General features: G+C 37.6%; 1 protein-coding gene across 2 annotated transcripts in view; it reads right to left on the bottom strand.

Moving 5' to 3' along the window:
- Positions 1-2170: 2170 nt before the first annotated feature.
- The window catches only part of Cul4 (cullin 4), a 276936-nt gene continuing 257823 nt past the window's right edge, over positions 2171-21283 (bottom strand). For both annotated transcript variants that reach the window (XM_090414048.1, XM_090414051.1), the window contains one exon: positions 2171-3260. In XM_090414048.1, coding sequence (XP_090270174.1) covers positions 3165-3260 — 96 coding nt within the window. In that variant the 3' untranslated portion in view covers positions 2171-3164. The remainder of the gene's footprint in view (positions 3261-21283) is intronic.

The following is a 21283-nucleotide window of genomic DNA, read 5'->3' as shown; positions in this document are numbered from 1 at the left end:
TCTGAATACATAACACACACATATCTTGTACATTTCACTTTCTGAACTGACATCTCTAAATTCACATACAAGTTATGATACTAGATGACATATGTCCTGTATAAAAAAAATAAAAATTGAACCTTATTCTGAAAGATAAAAATTTTTTCCATTTATCAAATTGCTTATGTGAAGATAACTAGACAATGTGGTTTGGTATCCAACTCTTAAAATCTACCATAACACATAGCAGTAGATTTTTCATTTTGGCTGTTTTTTTTTTATACGAGTAAATGAAACAAAAATAAAATGACAATACAAAGTTTAAGCAATAATTTCTATAATACTTATATGTTCATATTTATGCAAATACTCTAGTATAATTTAATAATCACATAATTATGAATATTGCAACTATTTCTTCTCAACCTTTCTTTAAACAACAACACAGGTTGTTTATTGAAGCATACTTTTTTTTTTGTCTGTAGTAAATTCTGGTTAGATGAAGCAATTTTTGTGACATTTGCTACTACAGATTGTTATTTTGCTGAGTTATAAAAGTGGACAATATAAATATTACAGTGTTGTAACATGAACATGTAAAAGGAAAAAAAGTCACTTTCTAATGCATAAAATGCAATGACTTTAATGAAATTAACGAATGGAACTAAGTCTCACTTTTATGAAAGTAAGCATCTGCATTTCCTTTCCATTCAAATTCACGAATTTGTTTATTTAAAACATTGTTCTACTAACATCTTTATTTTGTAAATCATAAAATATCATTGTTAAAAATCTTACTTAGACTCATTAATTTAACAATAAATGTGTACACCATTTCAAGCAAAATGATGTATTAAATGATTTGGTAAAAACATTATAGTTACACAAGATAAAAACAGAATATTAATTGAGATGCATGAATTTCTTTTCCCAATGGGGAAGAAATTCCCTGTACTGACATTTGTGAAATTTCATAAAAATTTTAGAACCTTTTCTCTAACAAAAAAACAAATTCAATATGTGAATAGAAATGAAGATCTAATCAAAGAAAAGCTGCATATTATGAAAGAGTGAAAAAATTCCATTAGTTACTGTTTTATTTTAAATAAACTAAAAAAAAAAAAAAAAAAAAAAAAAAACAATACATCTTATGCACATATTCAAACAGAATGTATCTTTTCAAAGTAGATGACAACTCATTTTGAAAAAATACAAGAATTTTCATGCTATAAAAAATCTTTATAGCATAAACGATTACTATTTGAGCTGAATCACAAAACATGAAACTAAAACAGGCCAATCTAATTTGACTCTGTAAACAATGTCAACTGAACAAACTACACATTTTAATATTTTTGCATTCATCAAAAACCAGTATCTGTTCTTCCAGAATTGTAAATATAAATAAATTTATTTATACAACTGAAATGTGATGCTTTCTAAGTTGAATCTATATTAATAGACATAATATTACCGGTACGTAACAGCATACATATTACATATATATTAGCAGTATGTAACAGTACATGAACTTGCAATTTCTGCATACTTAATTGGATTCTATGGAAATTATAGACAAAAATATCTTTCAATATATTCTGAAGGAAATACCAGTTAATATAGGAACCAAACTGACAGAAGATTTAGAATAAATATAAGATACTAAAGTAATTATTCTTCTTAAGCATATTTTTGAAGATGAAAACTACAAATTGATATTTTGAAGGATAAATACATATTATGGAGACTTTTATAATGTAACCAATTTTGATTTGGACACTAAGTACTTAATTCAAAAGATTTTCTTTATAAAACTTTTTTTTATATTTTTTATTTTAATCCTTCAACTACTATTTTTCAATATAATTTTGTTCAACTCCCAACTTATTTCTTGGGAGTTGGACAAAACAACTGTGAATGTGGCAACCTGAATTTAATCTCAGGTGAATTATGAGGGTTTCATTTATAAGGTAGAAACACAATCTACCACATTTTTTCAAGGCAATGTGATAGCTGTTTCAATTAATCAATTTTACAGTTTGTTGTTACAAATTGTAAAACTAATATGAAACATAATCAGTGAAATATAATGAAATGGCCAACTTCATTTAAATGTCTGCATTGATGAGGCAACAGTGCATTCGATTTTAAGTGTTTTCTATTAAAAACTATGAAACAAACAAAATACTTCTAGGTTGACACATGCTTTTCTTGGGTAAACAGAAAAACTAAAATAAAATAGTACAATACAGAAATTTCAATGAAACTCCCATCATATTACATAATCAAGAAGATGAGAACAGACTAACATAATGATAATGGTGCATGATATTTTTGAGCTAGAGCGAGAAGTTTAATGTTTTTTAAAATTAACAAAACTTTTACAGAACAATGCCCAAATGTGATACAACATTTCTTAAAATAAACTTCTGATGTTTACATTTATTTTGAAAATAAAACAAGTTTTATGGATTTTTTTGATAACAAATTAGTATTTCTGCTTTTTCTTTTCATTCTTTCTTTCTTTTTAGAACCGACGTACAGTTCATTATACAACCATGAGACGTAAGACTGTCCAATTAATTATGATCGTAAAATTCTCAGAATTTCAATACTCACCAGTTTTAAATGCCAAATTTTAAGAAAACATAGCAGACTAAACTTCTTTGCTCATTTCCTTCAATGAGGATATTCTGTTACAATAAAACCTTTATTAATCACAGCTGTATGTTAGTTCAAATTTTATTTAAGTACTTTACATCTTTAGGTGTACAGCTTGTGACAGGCTGATGTTGCAAAGAAAGTAAAGAACGTAAATAAGTTTCCAATGTATTATACACTGGGCTTTTTTAAAAAAAAAAAAAAAAAAAGTCACTACACTGCCACTAGCTGCCTGGTGGAAGGAGGTATCTATCTCCACCGAGACGCATATATAAACATACTGCTGGGAGACAGCAGATGCGACACCTCAAAAGACCGCAACTTGTGGTACATGTGGTGATGGCAGACATGGGTACATTGCTGTTCCAGTCATTTGCTATTTACATATTGGCTTCATACCTATTGGTAGTTGCTCTTCCTGTACCCAAGACCTACGTATGGTTTGCCACCAAACGGCGACACAGCAGAAGCACTTAATATACAGCGTGTTGCTAAATCTAGAGCATAAAAATTTAAAACTGTTATGCAACATAATGGTATTGATTAGGATTGTCCTTGTCACGTTCTAAGTAGTCCCTGTCAATTAAGCTTTCAATTCGCTTTTTTAAATCTGTAGGCTGAAAAAACAAAAACTCAGATTAATTTTCTTCCTTTAAAATGAATTATCTAAGTTATTATTAGTATGCTTCTGAATCACAAATAGTAACCATAGTCAACTCTCACTACAGCAAACCTGTAGGAAGCAGAGGAATAATAGTTTGCTATAGTGGAGAGTTTGTCTATTTTGCTTATGGAGATTTTTGGTCAGGACTTCTTGGTGGTCTATTATGGTGAGTGAGTAAGTTTGTTCTAACAGTGTTTGCTGTAGTAAGAGCAACATTAATAAAATGAATAACCTTAACAAAATTCTAGGATTATAATCTATAATAAATTCACAAATTTAACAATTAGTTCAGTGATGCTTGTGGAAGTCTTTAGGTGGCAGTCAATTTTCTCTGTCTGGTGTGAGACATACTTGCTCACTGGTGATATGAATGCTGTGAAAAAGTTAACTGATTCTAATTGGTCATAAAATGCAGTCTATGATAATCTGCTTTTTATAGAGAAAAGGTTTGATTTATGCAGAAAATATACTTTTTTTTTTTTTGTAATTACACTAATATCTTAAAAGGAAAAAAAATTCCTACAGCAGCATAATGTATTTCTCAAAATAGTATTATGCTATTCCCACTTCCCTTCAAGGCAATAAACCTAAATTTTATTTCTTGCAGAAATGTATACTTCAGTCTCTGAGCACATACCTTTCTGTTGCAGACTATTTATTGGGTTTGACATATAAATAAACTTCCATCTTATAGTCTATCTTTTGTCACTGGGTTGTTAGTTTCTTCTCTGGCTGTATCTGATAATACTGTTATATGTTTCTCCTCAAATTTTGCAAATAATGTCAGGACATATTGCAGAACTCAATTTTCAATTGCTTTCTTCTATATTAACAAAATCCACAATTTTGACCATTTACCATCTTCTTTCTAATCTGAAATGCATTTCAATAATATCTACCCTTGTAACCCTGAAATATTAATTTTTAAATCCATTTTCGTTAGAGATCTGTGAATTCTGTCCAATATCTTAAAAAAAAAAAAACTTTTTTTTTCTCAATCTCTTAACTTCACTAATATCCAACATCAAACATGAGGAGATTTCTTAACTTGCAACCTTTCTTTACATAACTTCCATCACATGTGCTGCTTTTTGGTATAAAAAACTGTTTTTTTCTCTCTCTCCAGACATTTCTTCACCTTTGAACAACTAATAATTCTAAACAAATCTGCAAACGACAGAATACTGTTCTTGCATTGGGGGTGAGGTACTAAAGAATTCCTACATATATTTGGAATTGGTGAAGAACACAGCAGACTAATGCCTTTATCACCGATCTGATCTACTCTCTCTTTTACACAGATGCTCAATATCTACTACTGCATGCATTTTCTATAGAAATTTCCATTGTCAATGCCTAACAGAAATAGCACAATTAATTTACTTTTCACCAAATCAGTTAAGATATGCTTAGCAACCAGCTATCGCACATTAAGAAATTAACTCGCTAACAGAATAATTTTTTATTCACTTCCCCCTACCTCCATTGGTGTCCTTTCAAACAACCTCCCTTCAGATGTTTCTACAATATGCACAGGTGTTCAAACAGCGATCCCCCAATTATAATATGGCATAAGAATGTCTTCCTTCTATGCACTACACTACACTACCAGATTTGCAAATCTCAATGACAGCTAAGGAGACAACTGAATGGGGAAACAGGAAACACAAACTTTTGATTATGATTATTATGTATTGGCAGGAAGAAGTGAGGAACTCAGTGGGTGAAGGCTCTTTGCAAGTCATACAATACCTAAATATTTATTGTGCTTTTCCTTGAAAACATTCATTGAAGACACAATGTTCACTAGATTATTCCATTCACTTAGCACAAGACACTAAGAAAAACCTGGACCTGACATGCTTCCTGACCGCATCCTTATTCAGCTTCCAGGGATCATCCCGATACCAAGAGATGCAAAATTTCCATTCATATCTATCCAAAGAGTCTTTGTAGCTCATTTGGAACAGATGAGTCCTTTGGTTGGAAAATTCTGGGTTCAAATCCCATCTATGATATGAGAAACCTTTATCAGGTCTTTTCAATTAAATTGTGAGTTGGCCTGTCTCATATAGAGGTGGAGGATAGAAACTCTTTTTGTCCCTCAGAACAGGCAAACTAGCCTTGTGAACACAGAGATCTACAGGCATAAATACTTGCCCTTTTGAGATGCAGCAGAGGAGTGACATGCCTGTTGCATTAATTTGTCGTGACCTTTAATCAGAGGACTCTACCTGTCCTAAGGGATAAATGGGCTGAAGAAGATCTACCAAAAGCTAGATCCCCTTATCAACTTGTATATTTTTTTATCATGTCTCCTCTCCTCTTATTTCTCAAACTTTACAGACAATTCCTTCAACCTGTCTTTATATGCTAAAACCCACAGGCAATACATCATCTTGGGTGCCTATCAATGAATCAAAGCCTTGCAAAGCTGGAGATTAAGAATAATATTCTTATTCCTACAAGTTAGTGTTCTCTTCAACACTGCAAGTTCTCCACATGCTGAATTAACTACCTTAGCAATGTGGCAAATAAACTAACTCGCTATCCATTATCATTGCCAGACCTCTGGCTTCATCAACCACTTGAAGACAATTCCCATCGATATAATAATAAGCAGCTTGCAGTATCTCTCTTCAATCAACCTCTCCAATAAAATTAAAACCTGAAATAACATCATTACAAGGCTTGCTGGAACAACCTGGGGTTGTGGTGCAGAAGTCCTAAGGTCATCTGCACTAGCCTTCGCACTCTCTGCAGCAGAATATTGTGCCCCTGTCTGGGAAAGAAGTACACACACTAACATTATAGACACCCAGCTGAACTCTACCATGCGCACAATTAGTGGGACAGTGAGAAGCACCCCTTTCTCCTGGCTGCCTGTTCTATCTAACATTGCTCCACCAACACATACGGAGAAGACAAGCCTCGATTAAGGAATTTAATAAAGCAATGAGCAACCCACTCCTACCCCCTACACTAGACTCTCATAAACCCACCTAGTCTTTGCCTCAAATCTAGAAAGCCTCTCTGGTCCATGGACGAACTCTCTTCAGCTGCACTGCCATCAATATCTGACATATGGAGAGAATACTGGTCCAACAATCTCCCAACAAACAGCTTCCTGGTAGAAGATCCCTGTGCTCTGCAGCCTGGTTTTGATCTTCCCAGGAAGATTTGGTCATCCATAAACAGGATCAGAACTAGTCAGGGCAGATGTGGCTATCTTCTACATAAATGGAGGCTGTCAGATCACCTTATTGTGATTGTTCTCCCGTGGCTCAGACGATTACTCATATTGTGTACGACTGCCCAAAGTGCCAATTTCACGGTGGTGGCCTACAGGACATCCACAAGGTGACGGATGAGGCCTTGAATTGGCTTTCGCCTGGACCTTGACCTGTAGTTGGTATGATGGCGGTGGTGGTTATGGAGGAAACAGAAGATCACGGTCCCGTCTCACCATGAAGATGTTATTCTCGTAGTTGCTCTCATAGTCCTCGTCATAGTATCAGCAGAACTCCCCATGTTAGAAAATGATGATACAGTGTGAAATGGCCCTCCTCTAATGGATCAAGTTTTCTCATGTGAAGTGTTGTGAGAACATGCAGCCTTGTCATACTTGGTGCAGCAGGACGATAACTGTCCCTGGCTTAATTATGACAAGTTACTTTTGCTTTATATTTAAAAAAAAAAAAGGAAAGACTTAGAAAGCAGGTTGTGCCTTTTATGTAATGAACTTTTATATGTTAAGATTTTCATCATCTGTTTCTGGAAATTGTGATTGTACTTTTCACTTACCAGTTTTCATGTAGCCATAAGCATAAATAAATAAGTGTCTCTCTTGAGTCCAAAACATATAACCTTACACTTAGAAACAGTAAACATATAAATATTAGCATCTGTCCATAGAATCACAGTCCATTCAAGTCAGAATACAATTCAATTATCAGATATGCTCCTTATCACATAAACCAGCTTTGTATCATCATATATTTGGATATTCTATTTGGATATGATTGCTGTGGCAGGTACGAATGATTTGAAAGGAGATAAAATGGAAATGATAGAGGACCTGAATGAATTGTTTGAGGTAGTAAAAGAAAAGAGCGAGAGAGTTAGGATGATTAGTCTTTTGCCGCGGTATGACAGTGAAATGTTTAAAAGGAGGGCCATAATTGCAAATGACTTTATGCGTGGGTTATGTATGACGAGTGGTGTGGAATTTGTGGACATGTGGAGTGAGTTCGATGGGCGAAAGGATCTATATAAAATGGATGGCTTGCATTTGAATGGATACGGTGTAAGGAGACGTGTAAAAGTGTTGCTGAATGTAGTGGATGTGCAAAATCAGGGAAACTAGATTTATTAAGGGGGGGGGAGTAGATATATACAGACCTTAGGGAGGCAGTTGAATGTATGAATGAGTATAATATGCTCGAGCAAATAAGGACAACAAATCAGAATGGGATAGTTAATATAAGGCATCAAGGTAGAGATGGGGCTAATGGGGGGCTTTAAATTCATGTACACTAATGCTAGGAGTATTAGGAACAAGAAGGAAGAGCTTTTGGCCATGGTTGGCACTTCCAGACCACAGGTTATTGGCATTAGTGAATCATGGCTAACTGTAGATGATATAGCTAGTGGGATTGAATGTGATGGGTATAGTGTGTTCAGGAATGACAGGGAGAATAAAATGGGGGGGGGGGAGTATTGTTGATGATAGCTGATGAGCTGCAGCCAAGGAGAATAGAAGTTGAATTGCAGGATAGAGAAAAGAGCACATTTGAGGCCATTTGGTGTGAGATTGTGGCTAGCAGAACAAAATATACAATTGGGTGCTGCTATAGACCAGGTGATGGAAAAGATGGTGGAGACAGTATGCACAAGCAAATAGAAGAAATGAGTGGAAGGAGGGTAATTATTATGGGAGATTTCAACTATGGTCATATTGATTGGAGTGAGGAGAGGACACATGGGAGGAAGGAATTGGATTTTATGTGGTTATTAAGGGATAATTATCTGCGACAGCATGTAATGGAAAATACTAGGGGTCAGAGAGTGCTTTACCTAGTAATTACATCTGAGGATTTGGCTGTAACAAATATGACCACATTGCCACTAATTGGTGAGAGTGATCATAGGGTCTTGACTTGGGAGGTGGCTAAAGGTGTGGAATTTACAATTAAGACAGGGTACATGTGGAATTATCGGGCTGGAAAGTATGACAAGCTTAGAAGTTTGATTGGTTCAGTGCCATGGCATGTACAACTGCAAGGACTAGAAGTTGATAGTTCATGGGAGGCAGTTAAGAAGTGTTTGCATGAAGCAATGGCTGACTGTATACCTAGAGTCTGAATAATAAATCAAGTAGAGGTTAAATGGATGAATAACACCATTAAGCTTGAGCTGCAAAAAAAGAAACAACTATGGAGGGAATTTAAGGGGAAAGGTGACCGGCAGGCACATGAACGGTATAAAGCACAGGCCAGAAGGGTGACGAGTGTGGTAAGAAAAGCAAAAAAGGAATACAAAAGAACATTGGCCATGCAAGCTAAAGAGAATCCTAAACAGTTTTTCGATATGTTGCAAGTAAAAGGAAAAATGTATATGGCAGAATGATTTTAAAGAATGCTGATGGTAGGGAGGTAACTGAATCAGTTGATATAGTTGAGTTACTGAGTGAGCACTTTGCAAGAATATATCATCCAGGTGGTGACATTGCAGAAATGAATAAACCAGTAGATTATACGGGAATTGTGGTGAATGAAGCGGAGGTGAGTAGTCTATTGCATAACCTCAATGTCAATACATCTGTGGGATTGGATGGTATACCAGCTCGTGTCGTACGAGAAGTGGCTAAAGAATTGTCAGTACCCTTGACCATTTTGTTTAATTTGAGTCTCGGGTCTGGGTTAGTCCCAAGGGGGTGGAAAGAAGGGAAAATAGTTCCACTGCATAAAGGTGGTTCCTAGACTGCTGTTGTAAATTACTGACCGATTAGCATTTCAGGATTCATTGTCAAGGTCTTAGAGATATTAGTCAAGAAAAGAATACAGGATTGGATAGATGAAAATGGGATATTGTATGGGAGACAACATGGTTTTGTGAAGGGTAGATCATGCCTCAGTAACTTGCTCACGTTTTATAACACAGTGACGGCTCAACTGGATAAGAGTAATGGGTTTACAGTGATTCTACTGGACCTTGCCAAGGCCTTTGACAAGATACCACATGGAACCCTAATCAGTAAACTGGAGCAGATGGGGATGGATATAGGGTTGGTGAGATGGATAGGAGGGTGGTTGATGGAGAGATACCAGAGAGTGGTTTATTCAGGAGTGGAGTCTAAAAGACGTCTTGTGACTAGTGGAGTGCCACAGGGCTCTGTTCTTGGACCACTACTTTTCAATTTGTTCATCAATGATATAGGAAAGGATCTGAGAGGAAGTGTTCACTTGTTTGCTGATGATGCAAAGTTGGGTAGAGCAATTGTGAGTGCACAGGATGTCAAAATTTTACAGGATGATTTGGATAGTTTGGAGGACTGAGCTAGGAAAAATGGATGTCAATTTAATATGGCAAAGTGTAAGGTTATGCATTTTGGGGTGAAAAGAATAGCAGCAGTATATCTCATTGGTGGAACCATGCTCCAGGAGATTGATGAGGCCAGGGATTTGGGAGTGTTGGTGGATAGGGAATGCAAGTTTAGGGGGCACATTACAAATCAGCTCATCAAATCACTTGGTTTCTGAAAAATACTTTAACATGCAGACACAAACAAGTTATTGTTCCTCTGTGTCGAGCCTTGATAAGACCCCATCTGGACTACTGTGCCCAGTTATGGGCGCCAGGGTTTCTTCGTGATGGGGAGGAAGTGGAGAGGATCCAGAGATGAGTGACCAGGATGATAGCAGGTCTGTGGAATGAACCTTATGAGAATAGGTTGAAGATTTGTGGGTTGCAAAAATTGGTCGATGGGCAGAAAAGGGGTGATATGATTGAGACATTCAAATTACTGAAGGGTTACTATAAGTTTAATCCAGAAGATATTTTTGAAAATAGGACTGGTGGTGGGAGGACTAGGGGCCATGCATGGAAGCTGGGCACAAATGTGGTTAACAAGGGTGTTAGAGCTAGGTTTTTTACTTGGAGAGTGGTGAATGAGTGGAATAAGCTGCCAGAGTCTGTGGTGGGTGCTACGACCGGGAATGAGTTCAAGGCAAGGTGTGATAGATACTGTGTGAATGTCGAATAGTTGTTCTTGACATGATGTTAGGGCCTCCCTCGATGAGTCTGATGACTCCTTGGAGTTGCCCGGAATAATAATAATTCTCCTCTAGACCATTCTCAATGTTGTTAGCCATCTTACGGATCAAATACGCAGCCTCATATGCTTCGTATCCATCATATTTTTCAATGTAATGTCAATGGTATTATAATTTTAATATGCACTTCGCATCCATGGGAATTTGGACATGTGTGTATATATATATATACACACGCCCTGGCTGGTAGCGTGGTTAACATATAAATTAAACAGCAGAAGGCCAAGCATATCCACTGGTCACTCTTCTTCATACATCATTCTCTGATAGCTGTCAGCCAGTCACTCTCCTATCCATGTCAAAAGCTGATTTTGAATACCCATCCCCTTAAGTTTGTCTCCCATGATAATTCTGTCAAATGTTTTGGAAAAGTCAGGCATACTGTGCTATATCCAATTCCTTTATTGAACTCTGCAACAACCAACTCCAATGTTGTCTTCAATAAAGAACCAAAGGTTTTCCTTTGGTTCTTTATTGAGGTTAGTTCTGCTAACACATTCCTGAATACTAACAACCATAGTACAAATTTCTTTCCTCATATCCTTATTTATAATATGATACTGTCACTGATGCCATCTATTCACTCCCCTAATGTTTCTCACCACTCTCATATCTGTCATCTCCAGTCTTTGATCAAGTGTTTTATTTCTAACCCAGTTTGCGAATGAAATGGATTTGCACCTTTATTAAATTAGGTGAAATTTAAATTCTAATAAAGGTAAAATAAGGATGAGAAGAACTATGAAGTATATAAAGAACAAGAAGAATTTTATTGCTATGCTGTAAATAAATGGAATGAAATTAAAAGAATAACTTTAGATAAATGCATATAGTACACTTGCGTCTAAAGCAGATACAGTTGTTCAAATAATGATCACCCACTTCGTTAAGATCTATCAACCTGGTGTAATCAACATGGAGCACAGCACTACCACTATGGTAGATGATGAAAGAGAGGTGCATGAGAATGAGGTTCTAGAGCTTTTGCCTAAACTGGACAAAAATTTGGCAATAGGGACAAATAGTATATCAGCATATGTGCTAAAGAGATGTACAACTGCACTGGTGGTATAATTTGAGTGTTAGTTTGGGAAAGATCATACAGGAATGGATAGAATGTATGATAGTCTTATTGTGAGGGGGGGGGGAACAAAAGCTGATATGACTAACTAGACCTACCAGTATCTCTGGAATGGTCATATTAGAAAAGTTGGTAAGCACTCACATACAGAAATGGCTTGACACACAAGCTATACACTAAGTTAGCTTTGCATTAGGAACACCCTCCCTGATTTACATATTTGGCATGATAACGAAGTACTATAAGATATCAACGTACGTGCAGCTACTAAAAACGGGCACACCTATCCTGGTATGCAATCAGTAAACACTTGCAAGTAATGGGGAAACATGCCGACATAAGCCAATTTGACCGCAAGCAGATAGTTGGGGCCTGGAGGGCAGGTGCCAGTATTTCAGAAACAGCCGCAGCTATTGGTTGCTCCTGTACTACTGTATCAAGGGTGCACCAAAACTGGTTTTACCATGAACAGATATCCAGCAGAAGGGCTCACAATGGTCAGCCATGTGTGATTGATCCTAGAGGTGAGTATCAGGTGTCACAACTGGTGTCTCAGCAACAACGTGCAATAGTCACACAGCTCATCCACCAGTACAACAGTGGGGAAGTTCGACCCATTTCCACATGCACCATGTGGCGCACCTTGCTTCGCCTGGGTTTCCACAGCCAGAGCCCTATCCCTTGGTTGCAAAGTTGGGATTCAACTGGTCGGTGGAGATGGTGTTATGGTCTGGGGAGCTTTTCCTGGCACGCCCTAGGTCCATTGGTTATCATCCCACAAACACTGAATGAACACTACAGGGACTGGTTAGCTGACCATCTTCATCCATATCTGTAGGTCTAACTTGATCTCAGTGCTATCTTTCAACAGGACAATGTACCATGTCATCCGGCTTGTACAACTACTGAGTGGTTGGAGAAACATGACAATGAATTTGCCACATTACTTTGGTCCCCAAACTCCCCTGAACGTAATCCAACTGAACATATGTAGGATATGCTAGAATGGGGTGAGAGAACTGCTGATCCTCCTCATGGAATGAGTGTGAACTGATGGAGTTGCTGCAGTGGACATGGGTCAAGTTATTCACAGATGATGTTCGATATGTTGTGGAATCTGCGAGCTGTGATTGCACAGAGAGGTGGACCGATGCATTATTATGCATTGGTCCACATCTTCCTAATGCAAACTAACTGAGTGTACTTTGCAAGGAACAGCATGAGTTTACTAAAGGGGGTCATGTTTGAGTTTGGATAAAAAGAATGGATATGCTATGGTACTGTTGTACTTTGTCAAGGCATTTTACAAGATATTAAATGAAAGGAATTTCCATAAATTAGAATAAATTAGATAAGTGTGTGGTTGGCAGACAGATGGTGTTATCCAAGGATCAGTTTTTGGACCACTGTTGGTCAATCTATACATTAATGATACTGGGAAGGATCTCAAAGGAGATGTTTAATTGTGTGCTGATTATACAAAGATAGGCAGAGCAATCAAGGATGATAGCAATATGCAGAATGGCATAGGCTGGGATTGTAGGTGAATAATATGTTAGCAAGTGTAAAGTTATGTAGTTTGGTCATGAGTTTCCAATGAGGCTAGAAATCTGGAAGTTATAATGAATAAGTTAAAGTTCAAAGACCACATAGACTGTGCATATAATTCAGAGGTTAATTGTGATGCTGAAATGAATAAGTAAGAATAAGGAGATCATTTTGTCTCTTTAACAAGGCCTTGTATATCCAAACATGGCCTACTGTATATGGATTTAGTTTCCTGTGTTCTGAGGGGATGAAGCAGCTGTGGAGAGGATACAAAGAAACCAGACCTGTGCATAATGGTCTTATCAAAGCCTTGTAAAGAGGCAAAATGACATCCTTATCTTTACATGTCAAAGTGTGTTTCAGCATTGCAATTATTCTCTGAGTTGTTTTTGCAATGTTTGCTATATGGCCCTTGAACTTCAACTTCCTATTTACTAAAACTCCAAGATTGCTAGCCTGATCAATTTCTTCTAGCATAATCCCAATAATATAATATGGCACTGGATATCTATTCACACTGAAGTGAATGACTTGACATTTAGTAACAGTGAACTGACAGCCATTTTCACATGCCCACAATTCTAGCCTATTCAAATCATGTACTGCATATTAGCCTCTTTCCTAATTACCCTACCTATCTTTGCATTATCAGCAAATAGCTGTATGTCAGCTATCAAATCCTTCCCAATGTCATTAATGTACAGACTGAATAAAATGATAGCCAGTTGGGTGTTATGTGATACCAGTTGATGAAACTTTTCATTATAGAGATGATGACAAGGATGGAAACATCCATGGAAGTTGAGTTTGTGTGTGTGCGGTTAAAAACAGGGTAAGAGCTTGGTTTTTCTCACAGGGCAGAGAGTGTGTGAATAGAATATCTTGCCTATTGAAGTGTTGTATGCATCTAGCGTGAATAAGTTTAAAAGAAAATATGACAGTTGGTTTAGATGATATGTGGTCTCTGCACATCTGTTTCTTTATTAAAAATTTTGCTTTACTGAAAATTCAACAACTTTTCTTCCATTTGCTAAGTGAAACACATTTTAGAAAAATTCTCACTCCACCACATTTTATCCACAAACTATTCATATTTGTATTCCACATATACTACTTTGTACAAAGTTGTTCATCACACATAGGAAAAGGGCTTACTGTTTCCATTCTTATACTACTACTACACATATTAATTTAACAATTAAATGGAAAGTGAATTAAAAATACATTAAAAGTAAACTAAATGAACACTAGATAAATATAAGGCTTAATCATTAATATATATATAAAAAAAAAACTTCTTGTAACATGCAAAAACATGTCTTAGAATTAACAGCAACCTTTCTGCTAAATAGCAACAAAAAAAATTATAGATTTTTTAAAAAGCAATTTTTCTCATCTCATCTTCCTTATACCCTCTTTTACCTTGCAGTGTCGAGGGTCCACTGATCATCGGACCTCACTCCGTTTACAGGATAAGGTGGTCAGCCTTATGCCCCGGTGTATCCTATGGCCTGAAGTGTTGAGTTCTCAAGGCCAGTTTGCCTGCTTTGCGGGATGAAAAACCCCAGAATAAACTGGAGAAAAAACCCTGCTGTCCATGCCTAAGACTGGCTAACTTGGCTATGGCTGAGGAAGATCCTTCAGCTCCTCACGTCACAGACGGGAATCGAACCTAGGACACTCCTTCCCCAGGCATATGGTTGCGAAGCGCATAGCCACTAGGCTAACCGCACGGACAACATGGACAATAACAGGAGATAACAATTTTTTATTAGAGATAACAAGCAATTTTTATAAAACAAAATTAATGTTCATTTTAATATGATTGATTACTTTCTTACCATTACTTAGTTTTATATGAAGCTTACTATTTGGTCACGGCAGGCCATCAAGCCTTACACATAATGAGAAGATAAAAATAGTACAAATAGTTTTGGTTTTCCATTTGGTGATCATCAGAGTGAAGTATTCATTTCAGGAGTGGTTTTGTCATCATTAAGTTTACATTATTACTAGCGTGTAATCAACAATTTTCTTTCAAATTAGTTTGTTAGGTCTCCAATATTGTCATATCATATATTTCTGTCTTCTAAGCATTACCTGAATCAATCCACTTAAAATCATAGTTTTCCTGCTATCAAAACCTGTTTTGTTTAAGTGTCTATACTGCTTTAGATTAGCTCTCACACATTCATGAATGCTAACAATATCAGGTGCTTCCTAATAATTTCATTTTTCATATGATTCTGCCATTAATGCAAATTGGCTCACACTCCTTTTTTTTTCCAGAACTCTCATACTCGTGATCTGTCTTCCATCAACTGTTCTGTTTCTAACCTGGCCATCAGATCCATAAGATAAAATTAGCATGAACATTTATTTTATTTTGTATAAATTTATTCAACTGGCTATATACGTCCATGTTTCCATATTTTATTTGCTATCTTCACTAAACATTATGCCTAAACAACTCACGTGGTTAGCTGAGTGCCTATGCGCTTGGCAACATATGCCTGAGAAAGGAGTGTCCTGGGTTTGATTCTCATCGCCGACGTGAGGAGCTTTCTCAGACATAGCCAAGTTAGCCAATCTTGGGCATGGACAGCAGGGTTTTTCTCCCTGGTTTAACTGAGGATTTTCCTCCCGTAAGCAGGCAAACCAGCCCCGTGAACAAACACAGATTACAGTCAGGAATACTTTAAGATCCAGCCATAGGCCTGATTCGTCAGCTATGCTGGTCCTGAGCCTGTATAAAAATTTGGGGGAATTGAGATGATGCTGTACTTCCCCATAAAAGGGGCCTGACGGCTGTTATATCATCTTATTAATAAAAAATAAATGCTTAAACAGTGAAAAATACTGCTTATTGTATAGATTACTGGCCAACAAAAAAAATTTTTTTTTCTGCTGATTATGATCTGACACTTGTTTTTTTACTAATTTGGGTGCGCTGATTTCAAAAATCAAACCCATTTTTCTCTATCACGTCAGGTTTTTCCTCTATGGCATTTTCTTTTTGCTAATTTGTAAGTTTTTGATAGTTTTAAGGAGGCAGTACTATTTAGAGGATCAAAAAAATCGATTTTTTAATATTATTTTCTGAAAGTATGTACTTTTAAAAATCTGTTCCTAACTTTTTATCAAGAAATCCGAAAAATTCCCGAAGATATAGCCTATTATTCAAAGGGTGCGCAGATCAGAATTGGAGCACTCACCGCTCTCGCTTGTTAGTAAATGAATAAATGCGTAAGAACCTGCAACGGCACGTACTGGCGCTTTGAATGTGAGAGAGGCCAATAACCGACCTAATACATTTAGGTGATGAAAAGTAGGCGATGACAACTGCCTAAAACAAATGAATGCTATATGCGTGATAGCAGACAAAGAACGATCGAAATCAGTCAATCGTTAATCGATCGTGAAAGTATGATGAGCGCTTATAACGTTTCAATAAAGTCTCTGGTTTTTTTTTGTCTTGTTAATTGCATGTTAGTCGGCAGTGAATAAAATACATCATGTCTACTACTCGAAATTGTGTCAATAGTGTAGATTCCTTCTGCTATTTGTCCTTTGACTGGAAACAGTAAAGCTGCCACAAATACTGTTTCCAGTCAAAGGACAAATATCACTGATTTCGTTAAGCAAGTGTACTTTGCATACTTTGACATAAAAATTGCAGATCAGGACAAGTCATGGGCTCCAAATAAAGTGTGTAAGTCATGTGCAGAAAATTTACGACAGTGGAGCAAGGGAAAACACCAAAAAATCACTTAGATGATTGCTATTTTTGTTAGTTTAGTTTTGTAAGTAGTTATGTATCTAATTATCGGCCTCTCTCGCATTCAAAGCGCCAGTACGTGCCATTGTAGGTTCTTACGCATTTATTCGTTTGCTAACAAGCGAGTGCTCCGATTCTGATCTGCGCACCGCTTTGAATAATAGGCTATATCTTTGGGAATTTTTCGAATTTCTTGATAAAAAGTTAGGAACAGATTTTTAAAAGCATACTTTCAGAAAATAATATTAAAAAATCGATTTTTTTGATCCTCTAAATAGTACTGCCTCCTTAAAACTATCAAAAACTTACAAATTAGCAAAAAGAAAATGTCACTACATGGCATTCGTATAGTGAAGGTATGTAAGTTCTTTTCACTAAGCTTTGATATCTTCCAGGTCTACCTACTCACTGATGAGACCTCAAAAAAGGTTGAAACCGGTCTGGGTAGTGACCTCTCCTCATAATGTAATGACAGTATTACATCTCCTAGGAGCTGTGTTTTACATTATGAGAAAATATCAAGAATAGTGAGGGAACTTGATCCACCTTTACTTCAAATTGCCTTCGCCGATAGTTTTTCGGCATGAAACTTATAGATCGTAGTTATCGATCTTTAGTTTCGCTTACTGGCTATAAAACAACAAAGGATGTTTATCCCCTTATTTTCAATGTTTAAACATGTTCATGTTTAAACATGTCGAGGCAGTAACTCGCTCCCTGCAGTTAACAACCCCTCCCCAACAGCCATTATGTAAAATTTATACTGCAGATGCAAGAAAAACAAGTAGTTTTATTGTATCCCTCATTAAGGTACAGTAGTGTTTGCAGTCTGTGTAATATATTTCTTAACAAATAGTGCAATTAGAGACAGCTGGAATAAAAATGGCACTAACTAATGAATCACGTCCCCCTCTCACAGAAACTATGCTGTATAGACTCGAGCAAAACCATATGTTGCACCAGAAACACAGTATCTAACTAAAAACTCTTGTCCAATTTTTCAATTACATGAAATAAGTGTTGGTTTAATTGCATTTGAAATTCTCGATGTCATTATGACAGATCACAAAGGCTAACTTCAAATAAAATTCTACCACAAATTGAAATATACTATATAATGTATGTATGACCCCTCAAGGGCTCACTTTAGTGAGTACGGGCATGGCAAACCCAAAGTACCAGATGCTGCACCATGTCTTACTTCATGTAATACATATCTGTTATATTATTCTGTAGACTGGTCCCTCCCCTTCTTTCTTTGTTTCTTTCTCTTCTCCTTGCTCCTTCCCCCGATGCTATTACAGTATTCGAGGGCTAGGGGTGAATCTTTCCTATCTTGCTAAGTCATTTCGTCTTATGCCCACCGAAGGAGCCAAGCTAGCCTCAATAGGTGCCGGTCCCAATCCTGGATAAATGGCGAGGGTTGATGTCAGGAAGGGCATCCAGTCGTAAAACTTCACTGCCAGCTCTAGCTATGATAAGAGTCAAAGAGAAAATGATATAAGGGCTAGGGCGTACCCCTTAAGCGGCACGCAGCCACATCCCCCTACAGCTGCGAGAAGTGGACGAGGGCTACCGCGTCAAGGGCGGGTGCGGTTAAAGAAGCAAGCCCAGCAGGTGGAGAGGATGTTGCGAGTGGAAACACCGAATGTTGGAAGCATGACTGGAAGGGGAAGAGAGGTGGCAGACATAATGAGGAAGAGGAAGTTGGACATTTTGTGTGTGCAGGACACAAGGGGGAAGGGGGAAAGGCAAAGTAACTGGGAGATGGATATAAATTGTTCTACTCTGGAGCAAATAACAATGGAAGAAATGGTGTAAGAATTGTGGTGTGTGGCAGAATGAAGGGCGAAATACTGGAAGTGGGTAGAAGGAACGACAGGATCATGCGAATGAAATTGGGTCTTGGAGAAGAGCGGGTGGTCGTATTATGTGTATATGTCCCGCAAGTTGGCTGTACAGCAGAGGAGAAAGATGAGTTCTGGAACGTGTTAGATGAAGAAATGAGGGAACTGGAAGAAAACGAGATGGTGATTATCGGAGTAGACTTGAACGGACACACAGAGAGACAGAATAGAGACTGTGAAAGGGTGCATGGTGGCGACGGAGTGGGAATGATGAACTAGGAAGGAGAGAGGGTTGTGGACTTTGCAGTAGCGTTTGATCTGGCAATTGTGAACTCGTTTTTCTACAAGAGTGAACAACATTTAATAACATTTAGGAGAGGTTATAACAGTTCACAAATTGACTACATTTTGACTAGAAGAAAACATCTTAAGGTTGTGACAAATTGTAAAGTAATTCCAACAGATCAACAGATGATGATGATAATAATCTATTTAGAAGTATAACATTGTCTGCACAAAGCAAAGAGCTGATATTAACATCTCCAATTTTGATATCAGGTTTAATACCACTTTCCTTCATAATGTGATCCATATAGATAATGAATAACAGAGGAGATCATGTACATCCTTGTGAAAAAATTTATATGGAATAAGAGAGAAATTAGTCAAAACAGAGAAAAATTTACCAACTAGTGAAATGTAGAAATAAAGCAGCAAAGGAGGACATCTTACATGTGAGGCAGATCAAAGACGCTGAAGGAAGAGTATTATGGAGGGATGTGGACATAAGAAACAAATGGAGAATATACTTTGAGAGACTTTTGAATGAGGAAAATGCAAAGACTCACAGAGAAGATGGGCAGCCTTCTGAGGGGATGAGGAATGGAAAATCGGTGGGCCCTGACAGGATTCCAGTGGAGGCATGGAAGGCACTGGGGGAAGAGGGAATTGACCCGCTGTGGGCCCTGTTCATGAAAGTTTGCCAACAGGAAAATATACCCGAGGAATGGGGGTAAAGGGGATGCACAAGACTGTAAAAATTACAGAGGAATAAAGTTGATGTCCCACACAATGAAAATCCTAGAAAGGGTTCTTGATGGAAGATTGAGGAAGGATGTGGAGATTGCAAAGGAACAATTTGGCTTCATGCCTGGTAAATCAACAACAGATGCTATCTTTGGGTTAACGCAGATGATGGAAAGGTTTCAAGAGAAACAACGGGAGCTACATCTGGTATTTATCGATCTGGAGAAAGCATACAATAGAGTGCCAAGGCAAGAAGTCTGGAGGTGTCTGAGGGAGAAGAAGGTAACGGAGAAATATGTCAGGTTGGTGCGGGAGATGTACAGAAATATGAAGACAAGTGTTCGGACCTGTCTGGGACAGACAGAAAGTTTTCAAGTAACAGTTGGCTTGCATCAAGGGTTAGCATTAAGTCCGTTTCTGTTTAACATTGTGATGGAGGTGGTGACGGAGGAGGTGAGAGAAGATGCTCCTTGGACAATGTTGTATGCAGATGACATCTTGCTGTGTGTAGATTCAAGAGAAGAAGCACGAACTAAACTGGAAATATGGAGAAAAGTACTGGAAGAGAGTGGTATGAGACTGAGCAGAAATAAGACAGAGTATATATGTTGCACAGTGGGTGGCAGCCAGGAGACAGATCTGGAGCTGGAAGGAAATGCCATCAGGAAGGCGAGGACTTTAGATACTTAGGTTCAACAGTGGAAGAAGATGGAGGAGCTGAGAAGGAAGTGGGATGCAGGATACAAGCGGGTTGGAGGAACTGGAGGGAGATGGCTGGAGTGTTATGCGATAAGAGGATTCCGATCAATCTGCAAGGCAAAATCTATAGGACAGTAGTGAGGCCAGCTATGACATATGCTATAGAAACTGTGGGCCTGAGGAAAAATAACATCAGCAGGATAGAAGTAGCAGAGATGAGAATGCTTAGGTAGATGTGCGGTGTGACCAGAAAGGATCGTCTGAGAAATGATTATGTGAGGGAAACAGTGAAAGTTACGAAATTAGGAGCGAAGATACAGGAAGCAAGGCTGAGATGGTTTGGTCATGTGATGAAGAGGGAGGACAAATATGTGGGAAAAAGGGTCATGCAGATGGATGCGCAAGGAAGGAGGAAGCTTGGCAGCCAAAGAAGAGATGGAGGGAGCTAGTAGAAGAGGACTTGAGGATGAAGAACTTGGATGTGGTGAAAGCCCAAGACAGGAAGGTTTGGAGGAGACTCATTATAAACAGTAACCCCACTTAAGTGGGAGAAGCTGCAGAAGAAGATCATGTACATCCTTGTCTGACACCAGGTTTAACATTAAACCATCTTCCTGTACTTCCTTCAATTCTAACTGCTGACTTACAACTCAAAGACTAAGT

This window comes from Typopeltis vanoorti, chromosome 24 (genome assembly GCF_054136105.1).
Source record: "Typopeltis vanoorti isolate ZY-2024b chromosome 24, IOZ_Tvanoo_1.0, whole genome shotgun sequence".
In the NCBI taxonomy this organism is placed as follows: Eukaryota; Metazoa; Arthropoda; class Arachnida; order Uropygi; family Thelyphonidae; genus Typopeltis; species Typopeltis vanoorti.
This window is presented reverse-complemented; position numbering and strand designations above follow the sequence as displayed.